At 36.4% G+C, this 22,888-nt stretch overlaps 1 protein-coding gene across 1 annotated transcript; it reads right to left on the minus strand.

Moving 5' to 3' along the window:
- Positions 1 to 13,531: 13,531 nt before the first annotated feature.
- Positions 13,532 to 17,392, minus strand: LOC148291257 (cucumisin-like). Its single transcript, XM_088245621.1, has 10 exons — positions 17,219 to 17,392; positions 16,599 to 16,699; positions 16,313 to 16,410; positions 15,958 to 16,201; positions 15,340 to 15,853; positions 15,148 to 15,251; positions 14,837 to 15,052; positions 14,624 to 14,735; positions 14,289 to 14,502; positions 13,532 to 14,190 (listed from the first exon to the last, which is right to left on the minus strand). Exons 1-10 carry the CDS (start codon positions 17,339 to 17,341, stop codon positions 13,655 to 13,657), a joined length of 2,262 nt encoding a protein of 753 aa, XP_088101747.1. The 5' UTR covers positions 17,342 to 17,392; the 3' UTR covers positions 13,532 to 13,654.
- Between the last annotated feature and the right edge of the window lie 5,496 nt (positions 17,393 to 22,888).

The raw sequence follows: 22,888 nt of genomic DNA on the forward strand, positions 1-22,888 counted from the left end.
CATCTTCGACTGTATTTTGGACTTTTTGGGTTAATCCATTATAGAGATAACCATTTATCTCTATAGCTAAAAACTCATTATAACTTTTCAAGAAACCCACAAGTAGTCTTGTTTTCTGGTTTGGGTTTTCATTTTGTTCTACTTTTGTTGTATACGCAAGTGAGTGGGATTGATCGGCACACAGTGTGTGTGGCGTGCCCAAGCATTCACTCTCTGCACACTCACATTACTGAACGAGGATATCAATTTGGGAATCTGATTCCCGCACTTGACGCAAGGTATGTGATGACTCCACAAGTGGCTTCAGAGGTGTTTTGCCGGAGAATCCCAACCAAGGAAATTGCATATTGGAGCAACATTTGGAGCTTCTGGGCTTTTACACCCACATCGACAGCCACAAATTACCAAACAAGTGTTGGGCCCGTCCCATTTAAACTCGTGCTTTTAACATTTTCGTACCGTGCTGGCCCGGCCCATTTAATTTATCGGGCCGTGCCATGCCAGCCCATTTAATTTATCGGGCCGTGTCGTGCCAACCCATTTAATAAAATCATTGCTCGTTCTTCCACCCTAATCTCTGTCTCTCTCTCTCTCCTCAGCAAATTCTCACAAAATCCTTTGCTTTAAACCTCTATTTCTAGTAGAAAATCTGGTCATTCTCTCTCTCTTGTTAAACTCATGAATGCTCAGCTTCCATGCAACTAGCTTCTCAAGCCAAGCCAAGAATTTATCTATAAGCAACTGTTGGTTTCATTGATGAAGACTACCAATGTGTTTCCCAAGGCTCAGTAAAATAGTACTTTTGTGAGGAATGTCTAAGATACTATAGTTATATGGTCCTTTATTCCACCATCAACATGATAAGAAAAAAAAAAGTAGATTTATGTAGATTGACCTTTTGTCCTAAGGTAGATTGAAAATTATTTAATAGCATTTTAATATGAGAAGAGAAGCGTTCAGAGTTATTTAAATGTCGAAAGGTTCCACGCATAAGATGAAAGCGGATCTCCCTATCTTAATCCTCCAGAAGGTGTAATATTTTCATAAGGTTTACCATTGATTAAATTTGAACAAGAAACAGTTGTCACATTCTCTAATCAAGTTAATCCAAGTTTGTTGAAAACCGAATTTCATAAGCAAGTAAAGAGATAATTCCAATTAATCCTATCATACACGTCGTGCATAACTAATTTAAATTGTCATTCGAGGTTTTTTAAAACATTTTTTAGGAAAAGTGTATAGTATTTCATGTCCAATTAATACACTACCATAAATTAAGGGGGGTGTATTCAATTGAGATTTTAAAAGATTATTTAGAGATAAAAAAGTCCAGTGGATTTAAACAGAATGTAATGACTTATAAGATTTTATTCATGGATTTTTTATAATCAAGACTTTTTACTTATGTATTTTAAAAGATTTATATCAAGACATATAAGATTTAAAAGGATCACATGGATTTAACGGATTATGAGATTAAAAAATCCAATGGCTTAGAATATACCACATCAGCTAAATAAGTTTTGGTTTTATTTTTTTGAAACTGACAATGCTAACTGCAATTCTGCTTGTAACCCTTAGCCCCTCTTGAACTTCTTGAAGAATCACCAAAAGATGGATGCACATGATGGCGAGAATCAGAAGCCGTAAGCGTTGCCAACCCAAAATCCATTATCTTAGCATCAAAATCCTCTTCAAGGAGGATCACATTTGAGCATATGTTCTGGTGCATAATTGGAGGCTGACAACCGTGGTGAAGCCAAGCAAGTCCCCTTGCAGCACCTAAACCAATCCTAAATCTAGCTGGTCAATCCAATTCAGAACCACTTCCATGCAACAAAGAATACAAAGTCCCACTTAGCTTTATATGTGGACCTTTTTGATCCAACATTTGTGGCTGTCCTATTGAAAACCCCACTGATGGAGTTTGGATTCGAGGAGGAAAAAGTGAAAAAGAAGGATAATTCAAATGATCACTGAGTGCTCCATAATTAGTTTTTGATGAGCAGCTACTCTTGTGCCCGGTAATAGATTGCAATAATTTGGTACTATAGCCTTGTGTACACAAAAATTCTATGTAGTCTAGTTCCGTAGCATCATATACCAAACCAAGATATGGAGCCCTAATAGGGTCTATTTGGCCAGCTTCGTATGCAAATTCGGCTTCAGGGTTAAGATTGGGACTCAGGGGTTTAGCTGCAAAATCGTTACAAATAATCCAAGATATACGTGGTTAGGCCATACTAAAATTGTACATAATTAAAATAACTGATCACGTTTATACATAGCCCTACCGGTGGTGATAAGAGCAGATTGGATGGCAGCAGGAGACCAATTGGGGTGAAATGATTTGACGTATGCGGCTACCCCAGTGGCATGTGGGCAAGCCATTGATGTCCCTGAGATTACATTGTATGATGCTACTCTGTCATCTCTGGGATCATCCGAAGGAGGGGCAATTGGAGGCCATGCTGCCAAAATAGACGCTCCCGAAGCAGCTATATCTAGCTGCAACATAACAAGGAGAAAATTAAGGAGAGATGAAGTGCTGCAGCCTACCTAGCTAATTATATATAAAATAAAACAGTCTTGAGTGTTCATCAAGTTCCAAGTAATTACGTATGCGTACCTTGAGAATGTTAGGAGTGATTGGATTAGGACCCCTTAATGAGAAGGATGGCGCATATGGGGACAGTGTGTCAATACCCTCAGTACTTTTAAAAATTGTTGTAGTTGGGTTCCTACAAATTAATCATTACAATATTCAAAATCATATCTGGTTTAGCTTAAAAGTTGTTTATACCATATCTGACCAAGCAACTAGAAGCAATTCTAAGCAAGGCAAAGAGTCCCACATTGAAATATTGCAAGAAGTGAAGACTCTCTCTCACCTATAAAAGAATACCACTCCTCACTTAGGAAGAGATCCCCCTTTGGTTGGGCTTTATATTCAGTCATGGGCTTCTCCCTTTCTCTCTTTATATTTGGGCTTGTACAAATGTAAATACACATTGTTATAATAATGAGAATATACTTCTCCATGGACGTAGCTGATCGGTTCATAATTGTATATCATTTTGTACCCTTCTAGCTTATGATTTGGTTATGTTTTTGAGTTAAACTTGTGCTTTTAATCCTTTTTGTGTTTATCTTTCAGTTCATTGAGCTTTAGGTAATAATGAGGGCTTTGGATAGTAAATGATGCAATCCATGCATGTTAGGGCCTAATTTGGATGAATGGATGAAGAGCTTAAAGACAAACTCAATTTTGGCTACAGTCCCCTGCCAGCCCAGTTTCGTAGGTCATATTGCAAGCTTTGTTTCAGCAACCTACATAGCTCGGATGAGGCCACATTATTCATGAAAGTTGTTCCAATGGGTGTATACTATAACATATCCGAAATTCAGCCCCATTGGATAATTGTGGAGTCTGTTACCTAGCAAACACAGAGCCATGCTCAGGATGGATTTTATCAGCGCGCAAAATGAGTTAGCAATTTGTTTTGGCCTTAACTTCCTCCTCCGACCTTGGATTGGCCCAAATGATATATGGCTGGAAAGAAGACATTCTGAACTTCAAGTTCGAGTGCTTAAAGTCTTAATTTGCTTAAGGGAAGCCCAATTCGTAAGCCCTTGAAGTTGCTGGTCATGCTGACCTCAGGATGAGCTATTATTTCTGGTTGGAAGCTTGGTCATGGTGACATGAAGATGAGCTAGGGCTGCTGGTGGGATTTATTAGTGAAGTGCATCAACCATTTCAGATTTTATAATGGAAGTGTTGTATGCATTAGTGAAGTGCATCAACCATTTCAGATTTTATAAAACAAGTGTTGTATGCATTAGCCATACTTAATTCAGATTTTCAGCTTCCTTAGGCCTATATATAGTGAGGTTTCCCAAGCTTGTAAACACACCCCAAGGGGGGGAGCTCTCAAACACTTCTCTAGAGCTCCCTTCCCTTCTCTCCCTCAAATTCTCTTAGTTTTCCTTTCTAGTTCTCAATTGATTGTAACAAAAATCCTTTTACTAAATTTTCCTTTAAGTCTTTCCAAGTTCTACTTTAATTTTCATTGTTATGTAAATTCTTTTCTTTAGTTTTTCAAGTTTGATTAGTTTCCAAGTTTCAATTATGGTTCATGTTCTTATTCATTATGCTTATAAGTTAATATGCTAGTTTGAATGATTGATCACCATTTAGGCTTGCATGTTAGCTATCTTGGTTTGAATTAAGAGTATACACCATGCTTTAATTCGAATTGAACTATGAATAGGAAGAGTATGTATGGACATTCGACAACAGGGATTAGATACATGCTTGGTTGTTTAAATTGTTCTTCTATGCTTAATGGGTTCCTAATGCTTAATTTTAGGTTAGACAACAAATGATCAAATTAGGGAATTAGGAACACAAGGTTATGACCACACACCATGGCTTAATCATACTTTAGCTAGAATCAATCCATTAATCTAATTGAACTTGGGAACTTATCTACTTGAGTTAGTTATTTTCTTTCTTCCTTGTTTTATTTATTTCCTTTCTTTTTCATTTCTGTTTTGTGTAGGAGAAATGAATTGGATCATTCAATCACCAATCCTCGTGGGATCGACCTCGCACTTACATACGCTATACTACCGAACGGCTCGTGCACTTGCGAGTATCACAAGTTGAGGATGCAACTGAATCCATTTTGGTGCAGCTGTATCTACACAACAAGTTTTTGGCGCCGTTGCCGGGGATTGGCAACATAGTTTGGTTCTATTTCTTTTCCCTACTTGTTTTATTTTTATTTTTCATTTTCATGTTCTTCTAAACAATTTCAAGTTTTAAAGTTAATGATGTTAATGGACCAGTTGTGTTTGTAGTCCAACAGAAAAGGACAATTGCCCAACAAGCAAGAGAACTGGGTTTAAGTCCCAGCTTACACAACCCATTGATGCTTGTTGCTTTGAAGCATGGAATTGGATGTGTGTTGATATTCCTTTTCAATTTAGTTTTTATTTCCTAATCCTTTTAATTCCATTTCAAGTTTGTGTGTTTGTTTTAGAAATTTATGACAGGTTAATAAAGAGGGAGAAAGAAGGCAATTTCAAAGATGGGAAGTGTGGAGTAGTGGGAGAAGTCGCGACCTCCAAGTGCATCACATTCGACCTAATCGCTTCAAGGGGGAGCATTTCAATCCTTTCTCTTCTTTGAATTATGTTTATTTCCGTCATTGTTTTTACCTTTTGGTCCGCGTTGAGTTCTTTGTTTTTCTATGCTGAATCCAACCATATAAAGAACGTAAAATTTGGACTTACGGTTGGAAAGTTATAGCCTAAAAACTGAACAGAGGTCGAAGCTGAAAAACATAGAAACGAATCTGTCCAAATGGTGATAAATAGGTGATAGAAAGTGCTGTTTGTTTTTTTTCTTTGGTTTCTTGGTTTGTTTCTTTTAGTACAACAATTTATTTCGTTTGTTTGAGTTTGTTTAGAGTACTTAGTTCATTTTCGTTTATGGTTTGTTGTTTCATTTATCTTAATTTGTTTTTGTTTCTTTTTCTTACGAGAATATCTTTAAAAAAAATTATTTAAAAAAAAAAATTATTTTTCATATGAGCTAACTTTTGGTAACTCCAGTAAGCACTTCCGTCAATACAGTGTCTAGGAGTTCTTTAGGCGACACCTTCGGTGTCTAAGAAGTTTGGGTTTTAAGCGGGACCATTGTGACCCCTCCAACCTTCCCGGATCCCCTGGCTGTGTTTTCTGAGGCCCTTAACTGGTCATCCGTGAGTTGCTTGTATATTCGTGTGTTTTTAAATTAAGTTTTATTTATTTATTTATTTTCTTTGTTTTCTTTTCTGTATAGTCTTTGTTTTTGTTTTGTTAAGTTAGTTTATTTATTTATTTACGTGGTATGGTTAGTTAGTTTATTTCTGAGTGTTAAAACACATTTTTATTTCAAACGCTGCATTAAAAACAAAAAAAAACAAAAAACAAAAAAAAAAAAAAAAAAACTTCTTCTTCTTCTTCATCTTCATCATCATCATGGCTTGCCTCTATTTTCTCTTACTTGCAGAATCTGCAGCAGCTCGACATGGTCCTCATTTTTCTTCTGCAGTGCTTCCACGTGCTGATTGGCACAGTAGAGCCGCTTCTGCAAGTCCGCCACCATAGCCTTCAAGGAAGCTATTTCCTCGCTCATCGCGGCACACTCCCTTGTCCTCGCTAGTAGGCGCATGCCCAAATTGGTAGCGGAGACCGCGTGGAGCACAGTTAAATTGTGGGACTCCTCCACCGCTGCCTTGTCAGACCTCTGTGCCACATGCAGATGATCTGTCGGTGTGAGCTTGCTGCCAATCATGCCTCCCAGCAGCGCTGCTCTGTTCGGCATTGCCTCAGAAAAGTTTGGTATTATCTCAGCAAAGTTTGAGGCCGTGCCGTGATGATATGAAGAGTTTGGAAAGACAGTGTTTGGAGGAGCCCTTGTCTGGGCATTCGGTGGTGCAAGTGAGAGCTCAAGGTCGAGATCATCAAGGTGAGTGCATGAGGATGCCATTTTTTTGTTTCTGGATTTTTTGATGTTTTTCCTTGAGTTTGCAGGAAGAAATGCTGGGTATCATCCGCTTGTAGAGGCGTGCTTTAAATAGACATATGCTGATGAAGGTGCCAACACCATTTCGGATTTCCCGGGCATGCTCGACCTAATCGCTTCAAGGGGGAGCACCTTTACTTTCACTTTACTTTTCTTTTTTCCGTGTTTTCTGGTGTTTTATTGTTTTGCCTGTTACTTTCATTTTCTAGAGCTTTGTGTTTTTGCCTTTCCCTTTCGGCTATCATCTTTATTTTATTTTAGTTAGGGAACTGTGCTTCCATTTCCGTTTGTCGTCTTCGTTTGATTTAAGTTTGGAAAGTGTGCTTTCTTTTCCGTTTTCTTTTTCCTTCTGCAAATTTACTCTTTTATTTCCAAAACAAAATAAAGACAAAAACAACCAAAAAAATAAAATAAATTAAAATAAAAACATCAATAATGCACTAGAAGTCATTTCTTCACAGTGCTCGGTGTCTCGACCATTGGAGCTTTGAGTTTGGCCCTCTGGCTGTCCTCTTCCTGGGCTTCATGCACAGCCTCTTGGGGCTCACCACTTGAGCTCCCAAAGATCGCAATCTTAGCTTGAGTGTAACTACTCTCGCGATCTGCTTGTTTGCGTTTACCCGGTCGGTCTAGGTCCTCTAGCTGTTTTCGCATGTCGCGAGAGTACAACTCTACCATTTTGGATAGGTTTTTATTCTCGTCCCGCAATACTTCTAGCTGGTGTCGATTCACCTCCACTATCCTTGACCTCTCCCTTTTCAAGCTTTTTATAGCAGTCTGACACTCCTCAACCATACTTCGCTCCGCCGCCAACTGACCTTTCAGCACCTCTACCTCATGGGACTTCGCAAGTAGGCGATGACCCAAACTTGCGACTGTTGCCGTACTCTGCACGCTCAGTGCCAGGGCATCGCTCACGACCCGGTTGTCATCCCTTGTCCCCAGAACACGTATATCTTTAGGAGTCACTAAATTTCTAGCCACTCCAATGGCAACATCGTTGTCCAGGAGTATTGAGTCAGTTACTGTCACAGGCCCCCGTGCGGAAGCAAAGTAGGGCATCCATACTGGTGCCGCTGCTTGGCCTCGTGTCTGAGTCGGTGGAGCTAGGTTGAGATCCAACGAAAATGGGTAGTTAGAGGCCATTTGATTTCTCACTCTCTTTTCTTCTTTCTTTCTTTTCTCTTTTGTGTGTTTCTGAGTTTGCCTTTTTTTTTCACCCTTTCTTATAGACTTAGTCTTTGACAAACCCTAGCCATTACAGCATCTGAGCATTTTCTGAATCTCCAGCATTCCTTGAGTCCCACAACCTTCTCGCCTTCCAACCATACCCAACTCATTTATCACGACGTGTCTTTTCTGAACGAACGCGTTCAGTAAAGTCTTCGCGCCTTTCCATGAGCCCGTAATTTTTGCTTGTGGAGTCTGCGGCGCCTCTACGCGTCAACACGTGTCTCGCCCTGTCAGTTGGTCCCTTACACTGAACCGAGACATCATGACCCATGTTCTCTTAAAAATAAAAAATAATAATAAAAAAACGTGTGGGCTTCGGATTTCATTGTGGGTCGGGTTTTCATCGTTGTTTAGGTTTCAAGGTGGGTTAACTTTCTTTTGGGTTGGGCTTTCAATTGTTTGGGTTTTGGTTTGCGTAAGACGGTCTGTTTAGGGCTTACTGTTTTGTCTGTTTAGGGCTTTCTGTTTCGAGTGTTTTACTGTTTCATTTTTTTTCTTTTTTGTTTATTTGTTTGTTTGTTTTGTAATTTTTATTTTTGTAATTATTTTTTTTGTGTTTTTTTTTTTTTTTTTTTTTTTGTGTGGTTTATATTTACTTTAGTACCTTTCATTTCTTATTATGACATTGCTTGTTCCTAATTTTTAAAAATTGAGGACAATGTTCATTTCTAGGTTTGGGGGTATTGGAGTTTAGCATGTAAAATTGGTTTTTCCTTAATTTTATTTAATTTTTTTTTTATTTGCTTGTTTTTATTTTTATTTTATTTTGTTAAGTCTTGCTTTTATTTTGATTTTGATTTTATTCACTTTCCGAACACATTTGATGAGATTGTGATAAATGTTTGCATGACTTAAATGAAAATTGAATTTTATTTATTATTTATTTTTTTTCCTTGTAAATTTTTATTGTAAAAAAAATAATTAATTAATTGATTAATTTGGCATCGTTCTAGCATGATATGTTCGAAACCTTCTTTGCACTTGCCATTTGTTTCATAATTCTCCAATTAAAGGATTTGCATAACCCAAAGAATTGTATCAAGCATAAATTAGACTTATATAACCATAAATGTGAGCTTTTGAGCCTTGTGCTTCATTTCATGAGTGTTATACACATACTCTTATTTTCTTGTCATCAAAGTTGTTGTTTGATCTCATTATTCATTGATTTGGTTGAATACTTAAAAGTCATTCATTCTTTTGCAATTCGATTTCATGACATTTAAGAAATGATATTAGGCCCTCTTTGGATCGTTTGTACCTTTCAAGCTAACTTTATGCATGCTTAAGCATGATTTTCCATTGTTAACCATTTTGAGCCTACATGTAAACCTTTTCTTTCATTTACCAATTATATTTCCTCGCCTTAGCCTGAAAAACAAATATTTACCTTTCTAAGGAACTCATGAGCTCTAATTCGGATGTGTTTTTCATGCTAAGTTTGGGAAGGGATATTACATAGAAGAAAAAAAAAAGAAAAAAAAAGAAAATCACACAATTGGTGAAAGAAAAGAAAAGAAAAAAAGTTATGATTAAATGGTAGTTGAATGAAATTTTGTTTTTGGGTTTCATTGGTGTTTGGAAAGGAGTTTAAATCATTGTAAATGAAGGTATAAGGAGTTTTGATCATGTAAAAGAAAAAAAAATCTAATCGTGATGATTCGAAGTCTTGTAAACAATTTTTTTTTTATGCTCTTACATTGTGAGTTCCTTGGACTTTGTATTATCCATACCTTTCATTTCTCACTCACCTTACACCCTTGGCCCCATTACAACCTATAATAAAGACCTAAATTGATCTTAAAATGTCATGTGGTTGAATTGCATTCATTTTTCTACTTTTAAGTGTTTGTCCTCCTTCTTGAGATCATATTAATGCAAGTTCTTCATCTTCCTATTTTTGAGTTAAGTACCTTATGATTTAACTCTAATCCCATGTCTATAACTGAGTGTTGCATTGTACCCCTCTTCTGAATGATTCATTTGTGAGAGGACAACTTTGGTGAGATTTGAAGTTGCATTTGTGCTTGGTATGATTTTTGAAATTGTGTGGAAACTAAGATTGGGGAATTTGTTGCATTTGGCTATCACACTACTACACTTTGAGCATATTATGTTTTGAACTTTGCCGCTTTGTGAATAATGTCTAAAATTGAGCTTTTATTGTCAAAACGTTTAAGTCATGTGCATGAGTCATTTCTCTTCACAAAATGTTCGGAAAGATTGTTTTGAGTTTTTATTTTGATTTTGTTTTTTTTTGTGTTTTGTGTTTTGTTTTTATTTTTATGTTTGTTTTTGGTTTTGGTTTTGCTTAAGAACTAACAAATCTAATAAGTTTTCTAACCATTTTGTTTTGTAGAGTTAAAAAAACGTTTGTGGGTATCGTAACTGTTAAACCCTCAGGAGACACAACTCCTCCTACTAGGGATGCCTAGAGGTTTAAAGGCTTGTTGCATTCGCTCAATGCAATCGAGTTACCTACGAAAGTGGTCTAGTTAACTTCTTGTTTTGTTTTTAACTTTGTTTTGTGTTGTTTTGCTCGAGGACTAGCAAAATCTAGGTTTGGGGGTATTTGATCGGTTCATAATTGTATATCATTTTGTACCCTTCTAGCTTATGATTTGGTTATGTTTTTGAGTTAAACTTGTGCTTTTAATCCTTTTTGTGTTTATCTTTCAGTTCATTGAGCTTTAGGTAATAATGAGGGCTTTGGATAGTAAATGATGCAATCCATGCATGTTAGGGCCTAATTTGGATGAATGGATGAAGAGCTTAAAGACAAACTCAATTTTGGCTACAGTCCCCTGCCAGCCCAGTTTCGTAGGTCATATTGCAAGCTTTGTTTCAGCAACCTACATAGCTCGGATGAGGCCACATTATTCATGAAAGTTGTTCCAATGGGTGTATACTATAACATATCCGAAATTCAGCCCCATTGGATAATTGTGGAGTCTGTTACCTAGCAAACACAGAGCCATGCTCAGGATGGATTTTATCAGCGCGCAAAATGAGTTAGCAATTTGTTTTGGCCTTAACTTCCTCCTCCGACCTTGGATTGGCCCAAATGATATATGGCTGGAAAGAAGACATTCTGAACTTCAAGTTCGAGTGCTTAAAGTCTTAATTTGCTTAAGGGAAGCCCAATTCGTAAGCCCTTGAAGTTGCTGGTCATGCTGACCTCAGGATGAGCTATTATTTCTGGTTGGAAGCTTGGTCATGGTGACATGAAGATGAGCTAGGGCTGCTGGTGGGATTTATTAGTGAAGTGCATCAACCATTTCAGATTTTATAATGGAAGTGTTGTATGCATTAGTGAAGTGCATCAACCATTTCAGATTTTATAAAACAAGTGTTGTATGCATTAGCCATACTTAATTCAGATTTTCAGCTTCCTTAGGCCTATATATAGTGAGGTTTCCCAAGCTTGTAAACACACCCCAAGGGGGGGAGCTCTCAAACACTTCTCTAGAGCTCCCTTCCCTTCTCTCCCTCAAATTCTCTTAGTTTTCCTTTCTAGTTCTCAATTGATTGTAACAAAAATCCTTTTACTAAATTTTCCTTTAAGTCTTTCCAAGTTCTACTTTAATTTTCATTGTTATGTAAATTCTTTTCTTTAGTTTTTCAAGTTTGATTAGTTTCCAAGTTTCAATTATGGTTCATGTTCTTATTCATTATGCTTATAAGTTAATATGCTAGTTTGAATGATTGATCACCATTTAGGCTTGCATGTTAGCTATCTTGGTTTGAATTAAGAGTATACACCATGCTTTAATTCGAATTGAACTATGAATAGGAAGAGTATGTATGGACATTCGACAACAGGGATTAGATACATGCTTGGTTGTTTAAATTGTTCTTCTATGCTTAATGGGTTCCTAATGCTTAATTTTAGGTTAGACAACAAATGATCAAATTAGGGAATTAGGAACACAAGGTTATGACCACACACCATGGCTTAATCATACTTTAGCTAGAATCAATCCATTAATCTAATTGAACTTGGGAACTTATCTACTTGAGTTAGTTATTTTCTTTCTTCCTTGTTTTATTTATTTCCTTTCTTTTTCATTTCTGTTTTGTGTAGGAGAAATGAATTGGATCATTCAATCACCAATCCTCGTGGGATCGACCTCGCACTTACATACGCTATACTACCGAACGGCTCGTGCACTTGCGAGTATCACAAGTTGAGGATGCAACTGAATCCATTTTGGTGCAGCTGTATCTACACAACAGTAGCCCATTCATTAAGGGTGAACCACGTATATTTTGTCTTCTGTATATTTATCGCTTTCTCGCAAACACAAAACACAACACAAAATATTAGGCATAATAGTGAATTTTCCAAAACAAATCCCCATGCGGATTGGAAGAAGATATGAATAATATGTAGCAGAGTCATTTTACCAACATCTATATATAATTTTCAGCCAATACACGATTTTAAAAACATCCTTCAGAATTGTTGCACCAAATCATTGCAGCAATATATTCGCATTTCAGAATTTTTCAAACAATTCTACGCTACGATGATATCGCTTTTCATTGATATTGTTGGACACTGTTTCCAGGAAACCATGGAAGTCGCCATGACCTTGTTGTGTGTTGTGTGGAGATGGAGCTGCTTCTTTCCGCTGAAGCAGGGAAAACAGACATTCCTTGCACACCCATTCATTGAAGGAAATTTCTCTTGTCTTGCAGCTCTGCACCAGCACTGCAGTGATTCTTAATCTCTCAATGGGGACCAACTCCAAAATTAAGCTAATTGATCATCAAATGTAATTCAAAAGAAAAGGAAAAGAAAAAGCACAACAATGAAGTTGTAGCTCAAGTAAGTTTTTCCGTACAAACGATTTGGGGGAGAAGGGGTTTATACAAATATTCATTGGATGCCACTTGGGGGTTTTGAACCATAAGCAATTGTAGCTCAAGTAGTTTGAGACATTAGAGACATTCAAGAAGAAAAAATAAAAGCTAGCAGCATAAGTAACTTCATGCATGTCAATGTGACATGGTACAAAATACACTAAATTTGGGCTTCTCAGTATGAGTTTGAGAATGGGCTTAATCTTATTGTATGTGATAGTTGTACCCAAGCAACATCAGAAAATTTGGACCCAAAAAGAAAACATTTGAAAAAAAATGCCATGATCTAGAACTATTGCATTGCATTGCATGCCTCAATATTTTTATGCCAAGGTATCCTAAAATTGTAGAGGTTTTTATTTTCCATATTTCTTAATTTATTATTATTTTTTTTTTTTGATAAAAACTTTATAAATATTTTATTGTAATTAAGGATACAAGTGAGTTGTGCCATATTATTATTTAACGGATTTTTCAACCATCTACTGGAAGAACCACATTACTAAAATTTAATAATTGAATACTTAGTTTTTAATAATGAAAATATGAGTAAAGGTTTATGATACTAAATTGAAGTTAATCTAAAAATAAAATAAGAAACATAATGGGGCTCTTTAACGGTCGATCAAAGTGGGTCTCGATACACCTTGGGCCTTGAGGATGGGCTTAAAGTTTTAAGCGAGGCTTAGTTAAATGGACGACATGTCGTCTGAAGGGTCGTTTACTTGACACAGACACCGAATTCTGCTCATCCATTTTAAGTGCATTTTCATCCATTTTCCTTGTCTTCTCTTCTTCTTCTTCCTCTTGTCTTGTCTCTGTTTTCACAAACTTCAATACGAAAACATCCCCAAGAAATCCCATCATCACTCATAATCGATATATATTAAATATTAGAGAATCTGTCATTTGGTCCTCAATAGTGCAATTTGCTTTTTCTTATTCTTACATCAATATAGGATTACATGATCCATGCACCACTTAATATATAGCATAGACAACAATGGGGCTCCTGACTTGGAAAGTACCATCATCCCACACCAGAGAAGCAGAGACACTGGATTTGTGATGAATTGACCCTTTTATTGTGACCTGAAAGGATAGCTTCTGCCCGAGAGATGAGAACGATAGAATGCTTGGATTAACTTTGATTTCGAGTCCTTTCGTTGCACCAGTCACTTTAGCTTTATACGTGGACCCTTTTGATCCAACATTTGTGGCTGTCCTATTGAAAACCCCACTGATGGAGTTTGGATTTGAGGAGGAAAGTGCAAAAGAAGGATAATTCAAATGATCACTGAGTGCTCCATAATTAGTTTTTGATGAGCAGCTACTCTTGTGCCCGGTAATAGATTGCAATAATTTGGTACTATAGCCTTGTGCACACAAAAATTCTATGTAGTCCAGTTCAGTAGCATCATATACCAAACCAGGATATGGAGCCCTAACAGGGTCAATTTGGCCAGCTCCGTATGCAAATTCGGCTTCAGGGTTAAGATCGGGACTCAGGGATTTAGCTGCAAATCGTTACAAATAATCCAAGATATACGTGGTTAGGCTATACTAAAATTGTACGTAATTAAAAATAACTGATCACATTTATACACAGCCCTACCGGTGGTGATAAGAGCGGATTGGATAGCAGCAGGAGACCAATTGGGGTGAAATGATTTGACGTATGCAGCTACCCCAGTGGCATGTGGGCAAGCCATTGATGTCCCTGAGACGAAATTGTATGATGCTACTCTGTTATCTCCTGGAACAAACGAAACAGGGGCAATTGGAGAAAATGCTGCCAAAATAGAAGCCCCTGGAGCAGCTATATCTGGCTGCAACATAACAAGGAGAAAAATTAAGGAAAGATGAAGTGCTGCAGCCTAGCTAGCTAATTATATATAAAATAAAACAGTCTTGAGTGTTCATCAAGTTCCAAGTATTATGTACATATACCTTGAGAATGTTAGGAGTGACCGGATTAGGACCCCTTGATGAGAAGGATGGCACATATGGGGACAGTGTGTCAATACCCTCAGTACTTTTAAAAATGGTTGCAGTTGGGTTCCTACAAATTAATCATTAAAATATTCAAAATCATATATAAATTAGCTTAGCATTATTCTGATCTGGTTTAGCTTAAAAGTTACAAATAATATTTGTGTGTACCTCGTTGAGTTAATGTAATAGTAAATGCTGTTACCACTATCCAAACCAAGGCAAGAGGCAGGCATGGGAAGAGGGTCAACCACATCTGCAACAGGTCGGCTTTGCAAAATAACTCCAACTGCACCTGCAGAATAGGCCCCATACCCACTCTCCCCATCGCAAAGAACAATCTTGCCCTTCACCAAATTGTGGTCTAACGTGCCTGGATAGCATTTCCTGTACGGTACCACCATATTAATTATTGCAACATATTATTATCAGACTGAAACTATATCCCATAAATATTACACAACGTGTATAATTGTATTTACACAGATATAGACTCGTCGTAGCCTGCTGTCCTATTGGGTGCGTCTCCAGCAAATATTAGAGGATAGAACTTGCCCTTGAGGTCAAATGTGTTTGGTACAATTCCCTACATACGCCAATGAAGCAAATTAATATATTAATTCAATTGCTTAAGTGAGGGCATGTTAATTAGCTATAGGTTCTATTAATTGTACCTCATAGATTTTTTGGTTACCCAATTGAACCTTGGTAACAAACTTCCGATCTATGGTGGTTGCAGCCACAGAAAGAAACCATGGCGCAAAGTTTCTGACGGTCTTGAGGTATGGACCTCTGTTCCCAGCAGAAGTGGAAGTCAGAATTCCTTTTCTTAAAGCGTGAAAGGCTCCAATGGTAACTGGTGTCCTGAAATAATCGGCCGTATAAGTCGGTCCGAGGGAGACAGATAGTATGTCGACACCATCCGCGATCGCATCGTCAAATGCCGCTAGAATATCATCGTCACTACAGTCATCCGACCAACATACTTTGTACACTGCAATACGTGCTGATGGGACCCCTCCTCTTGCTGTCCCCGACCCCAAACCAAATAGGCTTGCTTTGCTAACTAAGTTTCCTGCCGCTGTTGATGCAGTGTGGGTTCCATGGCCTTCCGAGTCTCGTGGAGACTTGATGTCACCTTCGACGAAAGGTCTACCATTGTGGTAATACCGTGCTCCAATGATTTTACTGTTTCAACCATAGCAACAGTACGTCAGTCAATTATCACATAAAAAGGATAATTTTTACGTTTATTATCTACCAACATGATAGGTCTAGTATATTAGCCTTACTTGTTGCAAGTAAAATTGGATGAGCCTTGGCATGTGCCTTTCCATTTTTTGGGTGGTGGACCGAACCCGGCATCACTGAAGCTGGCAGATTCCGGCCAAACTCCAGAGTCGATCATCCCAACGATGATATCGCTTTCAACAGTGCTTCTCTTCACGTTTTCATGAAACCCGATGAAGTTCCATGACCTTGTTGTGTGGAGCTTCTGCTTCCCACTAGGGAAAACAGACACCACACCAGCCATTCCTATATATATATATATATATATATATACACACACACAAGCTTCCAGTAAGATAAAAACTTATAATGGTCAGTACTTTTTATGCAAATTGGAAAGAAAGCTCGATCCACAACCAGTCATTTTCTGAGCTTCTTCCTCTGTTAGCTTTGCAGCAAAGCCATTGAAGCTTCTCTTGTAGCTGTACAGTAGGAGAGGTTCTTGTTCAATATTGCTGAACAAAAACATAAACGTTAACTCAAGTTAGGAATTATATAGGGACTAGCTATAGTTTACTAAATTGCAAATCATATCATTGTAATGTTAATTAGTTATATAATTGTCACCAATTACTCATCTAGAAAACTCGTTAATCCTAACCAAAAAAGGCAGTAAACTTATATTATATATGTGATAATTAACCTGCTGCCAACTACGTTTTGAATCATGTTTACATGGAGAGGCAATGTTGTAGTGGTGGGAATGTCGAGCTTTGGCTTGTCCCCCATGTACACAATATAAACCTGCGATTAATATAATAATAATAAACATTATTAAGGGCCCGTTTGATAACTATTTCAACTTTAGCTTTTAGTTTTTATTTTTTGTGCTAGAGTATAGAGGAAAATGAGAGTGAGGATGAAATTGAGAGAGGATGAGAAGGAGGATGAAATTGAGGAGTAACAATAGTGAAAACAATTTGAAATAAATTTCAGTTTTTTTTTTTCTTCCACTTTTATCACTCCTCCCTCCCATCCTCTCCTCTCAGCTTCCCTCTCAATCTCATCTCCACTCTCATTCTCCCTTCCATTCTCCCTCTTTTTCCTCTATACTTTGTTTTCCTCTATACTTTGGCACAAAAAATGAAAATTAAAAATTAAAATTGAAATAGTTATCAAACGGGCCCTAAGTATATAGAAGCCAGTTGTAAACTATAATGATATGTATATATATATATATATATATATATATATAGAGAGAGAGAGAGAGAGAGAGAGAGAGAGAGAGAGAGAGAGAGAGAGAGAAAGAGGAGAATTCCATGCCTTTCTGGTATCCGAATGAGCAGCAGAATGAGTGACATCTACTAGCAGAGTGCATGTGAGGCTGAGAAGGAGCAACCACACTACAAGGAAAGACTCTTTTCGCGACCATGGAACTAAATCCATTATGGGGGTCTCACTACAAAACCTAGAAAACGTACTACTTGGAAAAGATGGGGCAAGCTCATCCAAGAACGTCATATATTTATACTAAGAAGTAGCCATGCGTTTCACATGTTTGCTTTGATACTAGCCGTGCATTACATATCTAATGAATCCGTACATTTGATCCCACCCATATCCAAAAGTGCACTACTCTTTTGTTCACACACCGTTTGAATTTTTCATGTACAGTTAAGATCAAAAGGCAAGCGAACACTAGTAAAAAAACCCGTACGCGATCAAATTTTACACAACGAAACACACATCGTCGCACAAAGTAACTTTGCGTGACAAACCTTTGCACAACGACAAAACATCGTCGCTCGAAGTAACTTTGCGTGACAAACCTTTGCCCGCAACGATGTTTTGCGCGACGAAAATAAACTTCGTTGCACAAACTCTTGTGCTACGACGTGTGTTTCGTTGTGCAAAGTCTTTACAAAAATAAATAAAATTAAAAAAATTTATTTTTTAAAATCTTTGCATGACTTCGCGCGACAAAACACTAAACTTCGTTGCGCAAAGTCTTTGGCGACCAAGTTAGTATTGGTTGCACAAAGTCTTTACAAAAATAAATAAAATTAAAAAATTATTTTTAAAATCCTTGCATGACTTTGCGCGACGAAATACTAAACTTCGTTGCACAAAGTGTTTAGCGACCAAGTTAGGATTGGTCGCGCAAAGTCTTTACAAAAATAAATAAAATAAATTTTTTTTTTTTAAATCTTTGCATGACGTAATCCAAAAATTTCGTCACCTAAACCACTTTATTTTTGTTTTTTTTATTTTGTATACATAACACTTAAGAAATTAAATGGTATATATATTTATTAAGTAGCTTTAAATTTATCATTTTAGTTCGAATCAGATTTTTTTTTTGAAAAATATATTTTTGAATGGTGTGTGTGTATATATATATAGTTATTTATTAAGTAGCTTTAAATTTATTTTGGAGTTAGTTTTGAGTTTGTGCGGGGTTTGGGGTTGAGTATAGGGTGAGGATTGGAGTTTGGGTTGGATTTGGGGTATAACAATTTTAGGGGAGATTATGCCAATTTCTTGTTATTATTTTATGTTTTTTTTTTTTGTTATTTGACCATATTTGTTTTTTTGTAGGGAATTGTCGAGACTTTGACGGCTAAAGTTGAGGATTAGGACGCTATCGAAACATATCCTCCACCACTACCACCACAATAGGCTTGTTTTAGGATTTTATTATTGTACTTTGTTAATTTATGTGTACATTTTGAATATTATATATATATTGGATAATTTGATCACTATTTTTCATATGTAATTTTATTTTGAATATGTCAATTTAAATTAAAGTAATTAAAAAAATAAAATCATACAATTAAATTAAATTTTAAAAGTAAAAATTTGTTGAAAAAAAAATATATATATATATATATATATATATAATTAAATTGATATAAAAGAAATAATAAAACAAAAAGTCAAAATCCTTGTGCGACAAAATATTTTGTCGTGCAAACTATTAAATTAGTTTCGTCGTGCAAACCCTATCTCCACGCCCTATCTCCACGAGCTTTGCGAGATGGATTTTACGCGACCAAAATTTCGTCGCGCAAACCCTACGCGACAAAATTGTACTTTGCGCAACAAACTTATTTTGTCGCGCAAATTATTTTTTTGTAGTAGTGAAAGGGACAAGCGCCAACCAAGGTGGTTGGTGTGAGTGGTTCGGCACTCTCATTCCTTAAGAGAGGTCAGGGGTTCGATCCCTGCTCTCGTACGGAGTCACCACTTTGGCCAACACTTTACCCCTTACGGGCCGACCCGGTGTGAGTGGGGATTAGTCTGGGTTGTGGTTAAGGCTTAAAGGTGTCACCCATAATTGGGGCCCATCCAGGACCACCTCATGGTTCAGACCAAAAAATAAAAGGGACAAGCGCCCATTAAGAACCGGTAGAGGATTCCCTCTAGTTGTATAGAGACGATTCCCTCTGGTTGTAATATTGGATTTTTCCTCTTGTTACTGAGAGACTTGGTTGGTTCCCTGTGGTTCTCTCGTCTTGTGGCTTGCTTGCTGCCTTTGTTCTTGTTGGTGGTTGTATTCTTGCTTGCTGCCTTTGTTCTTGTTGGTGGTTGTATTATCTGTCTTTCAACGAAGTTTCACTTATTAACAAGAGAAGTCCATGTGATATTCAACAAGCCCATGTGATATTATCTTTGTATTATGTGAGGTGGAGTATTGCCTCATGATTTTTTCTTCATGAGTTGGAAGAAAAGTGCATGTGATATCATATTCAACAAACATCATGCCCCGCCTAGAAGCTGTCAGCTTGTGTGATAATTGTTGATGCTTCACATGTAAGAATACTTTATAAATATTCTGTGTGGCCCACATGAAGTGACCTATGTGGTAAATAAATTGTTTAATTGGTTTAATAACTATTATTCAAAATAATTATATTACTCAAATAAAGAGAAGTAGTTTTTTATTTTATTATTGTGATGGGTGGTAATTAATTATGGACTTCACTAGGAAACGGGTCCTCTCTTTGCCTATAATAGTGCACATACCCATCTTATGTGTACACTGATGAAAACACGTATTAGGGTTTTCTAACATACAAAATGCTAGAGAGAGAAATCTATTTCCTCCACACTGACCGCCTACGGATCGCTCAAGACAAATATCTTGATATGGTAGAAGACTAATCATTTAAGGTATGTATATAATTTAAGTCTAATTGAATTTCCACCTAATGCTATTGTGAAAATCATGAAGTTCAAGATCTTGGATCATGGATTGGGTTCTTATGGTTTGACCCAATATTAAGTTTATATGTAGTATCAAAGCATGGTTAAGAGCGTTCGTGATTTTCCATTATGAATTTTTCTATTGGATTTATACTTATTTGAATCATATATATGTATGCATTGGTTGTGCCGTATGAAGTATGTACCATTAAACCAAGAAGGATTACTTTCATTTAGTTGGCGGTATGAATGGTCAATCATATGAATATTATTTCCTTTTGGTTCTGGTGCTGTATCCATGAAGTCGTTTGAACATGCTTCTCTATGCATAGAATGAATAAATAAATAAATAATAGAAATTTGTTTTGGTGAAGAAGTTCTACATGCAATCATATGGATGTGCCAGAAATTATGTATTTTAATTGCATTAGAGAGATACAATATATATTTATATATGAGATGTTATTAAAGCATATTATGTCTCGGTGTAAGTGCTTTTGGTTACATATCAATCAGTTTTGCATAATCGATTTGGATGGCTGGGCTATGGTTTCAGTGTAGTAGTTGTAAAGTTCATAGGGTTTCTTAATTGATTTGGATGCCTAATGTTTCCTTTTATGCAATACTAATTTTGGGAAAATTGCATAATATTTGCACCGAATGAAGAATTGTGATTATATTCAACGAAATTTGTAATTAGATGATCTATTTTGTATGACCGTTTACAAACTTATGCTACATAGATCTTGGTGTTGACACGTATAGTGAATTAAAGTTATTTAAAAAATAATAATAATAAATGTAAGCATATTGTATTTCGTTGTCACTGTACTTTGTCTTATGAGGCGAGGCAATCTAAGGATCTATTGCCCACTACTGTGTTAAACATGTCATATATTTATCAGTTAATCTAATGATCGATTAATCATTAAAGTGTATCAGTTAATCTTATGTAATCGATTAACTATTACAGTTGTTAAATTAATTTGACATTCATATTATGAGTAGTTTGTTAGTCACCACAGTGGCCAAGCTAGAACGTTCCTTGAATATCAAGTTAATTAATCTAATGATCGATTAACCATTAAAGTGTATCAGTTAATCTTATGTAATTGATTAACTAGTAGAGTTGTTAGTTTAATTTGACATTCATATCATGAATGGTTTGTTAGTCACCAAAGTGGTCAAGCTAGAACGTTCCTTGAATATCAAATTAAATGATAATTATTCAATTACTTGTGATTTAAGGATGCATAAAAGTGAGGTTGAACCTTATAATGTTTTCAAGGTTCGAACGTCATGAGTATATTGATTTTCATCATTCATAAGATAGATGGACTCAAAGATGGATCCACTATTCATATGATTGGTAACTTATATATGTCTTATTTAGATTTGTTTTGGATATCCAAAGATATCAAAGTTTTTCTAACTAGGAATATACACTTACCAATAATGTAAAATATATGCATCATAATTGTTAATTATTGGTACTATCATAATTTATCCCAAAGGAGAGTTATGATGATACATTTATTGATGTTCAGAATATTCAAGTCTTATATATATTTGTACGTGTTGGTCACTCGAAGCATTAGTATTCTAAGCATATTACAAATTATGTTGCAATGTCATTTTCAGGTTTGCTTCATTCTCATGTTTGATCTAGTTTAGATTTAATTTCTCATTTTGTTGTGAACAAGTCCAGTATCACCAAGGTGTTCAGGGTCTTGATTGAGCATTTCAAAATGAGAAACTCATTGCTATTATGGTAAAGCATTGGGGATTAAAGACTTCCCATAAATCCTGGAAAAGATCAAACATATTGAGCTTTATGTTTGTGGGAATAAATAGACATTCCAATATAAATTAAGGCTATACTCCATTAATGTAAATAATGCTAAAGATTTCTCGAGAATTGCTAACAAGTCCATTACATGGACAATATTGGCTAACCTTACTATCATGAAATTTGATGGTATGCGAAGCATGAATGAGTGCATTATTGAGCATATTAATTTAGCTGCAAAACTGAAGTCCTTGAGATGAAGAAGAAGAAAAATCAATTTCACCTATGTAGAAGGTGAAGCATTTACGGAATATGATTCGAAAAGAAAGGTAAGCCTTCTGCTTTTATGTGTTTTGAATCAATTTTTAGATGAATTTACTTATGATGCTCAATGGATTAAGTTATGTTGATAGTACCCGACCCAAATTCCACTTTGAAATCCGTGTCGAACTCTGTGTGTGTCCAACACCTAGCAGGTGTCGAGCACAAATGTCTAAACTACCCCTCTTGCCCTAAACCCAAGAATTCCTTTAGGGTTCGATTGCTACCGGGAAACCGTCAGAGTCTCCCCTGAAAAATGCTCAAACCAACAAATTTTCACTTGTAAACAAAGTCACAAATTAAAATTCCCCAAACGTTCAGCACGCACAAGTTAAGTTCACATACAAAATAGTTATTTCAGTTGACTTCAAGCCTTACAGGGATTCAAGACTATATTAGAGCATAACTATTTCAATTAAGTTTACAGCCAGAAAATTATTTACAACAGAGTAAATGCCTACACGAGAGAGAAGAAGGAAAAGTGGTAGATGGTTGAAGGCCCTCAAGTGGTTGTCTGGTACTCGTCTACTGCCTGGAAGGGGGCGCAAAACAAAGAAAGTGTGAGTAGACAAAAAATTAAGTGTTAAACATAGTAAGAACATGTTAACCCCACCATTTAAAAACTATTGGCAAACCAGTTATAATTTATGCTATGTTCGTACTAGCAAATAAGA

This window comes from Prunus avium, chromosome 8 (assembly GCF_965620075.1).
Source record: "Prunus avium chromosome 8, drPruAviu1.hap1.1, whole genome shotgun sequence".
Classification (NCBI taxonomy): domain Eukaryota; kingdom Viridiplantae; phylum Streptophyta; class Magnoliopsida; order Rosales; family Rosaceae; genus Prunus; species Prunus avium.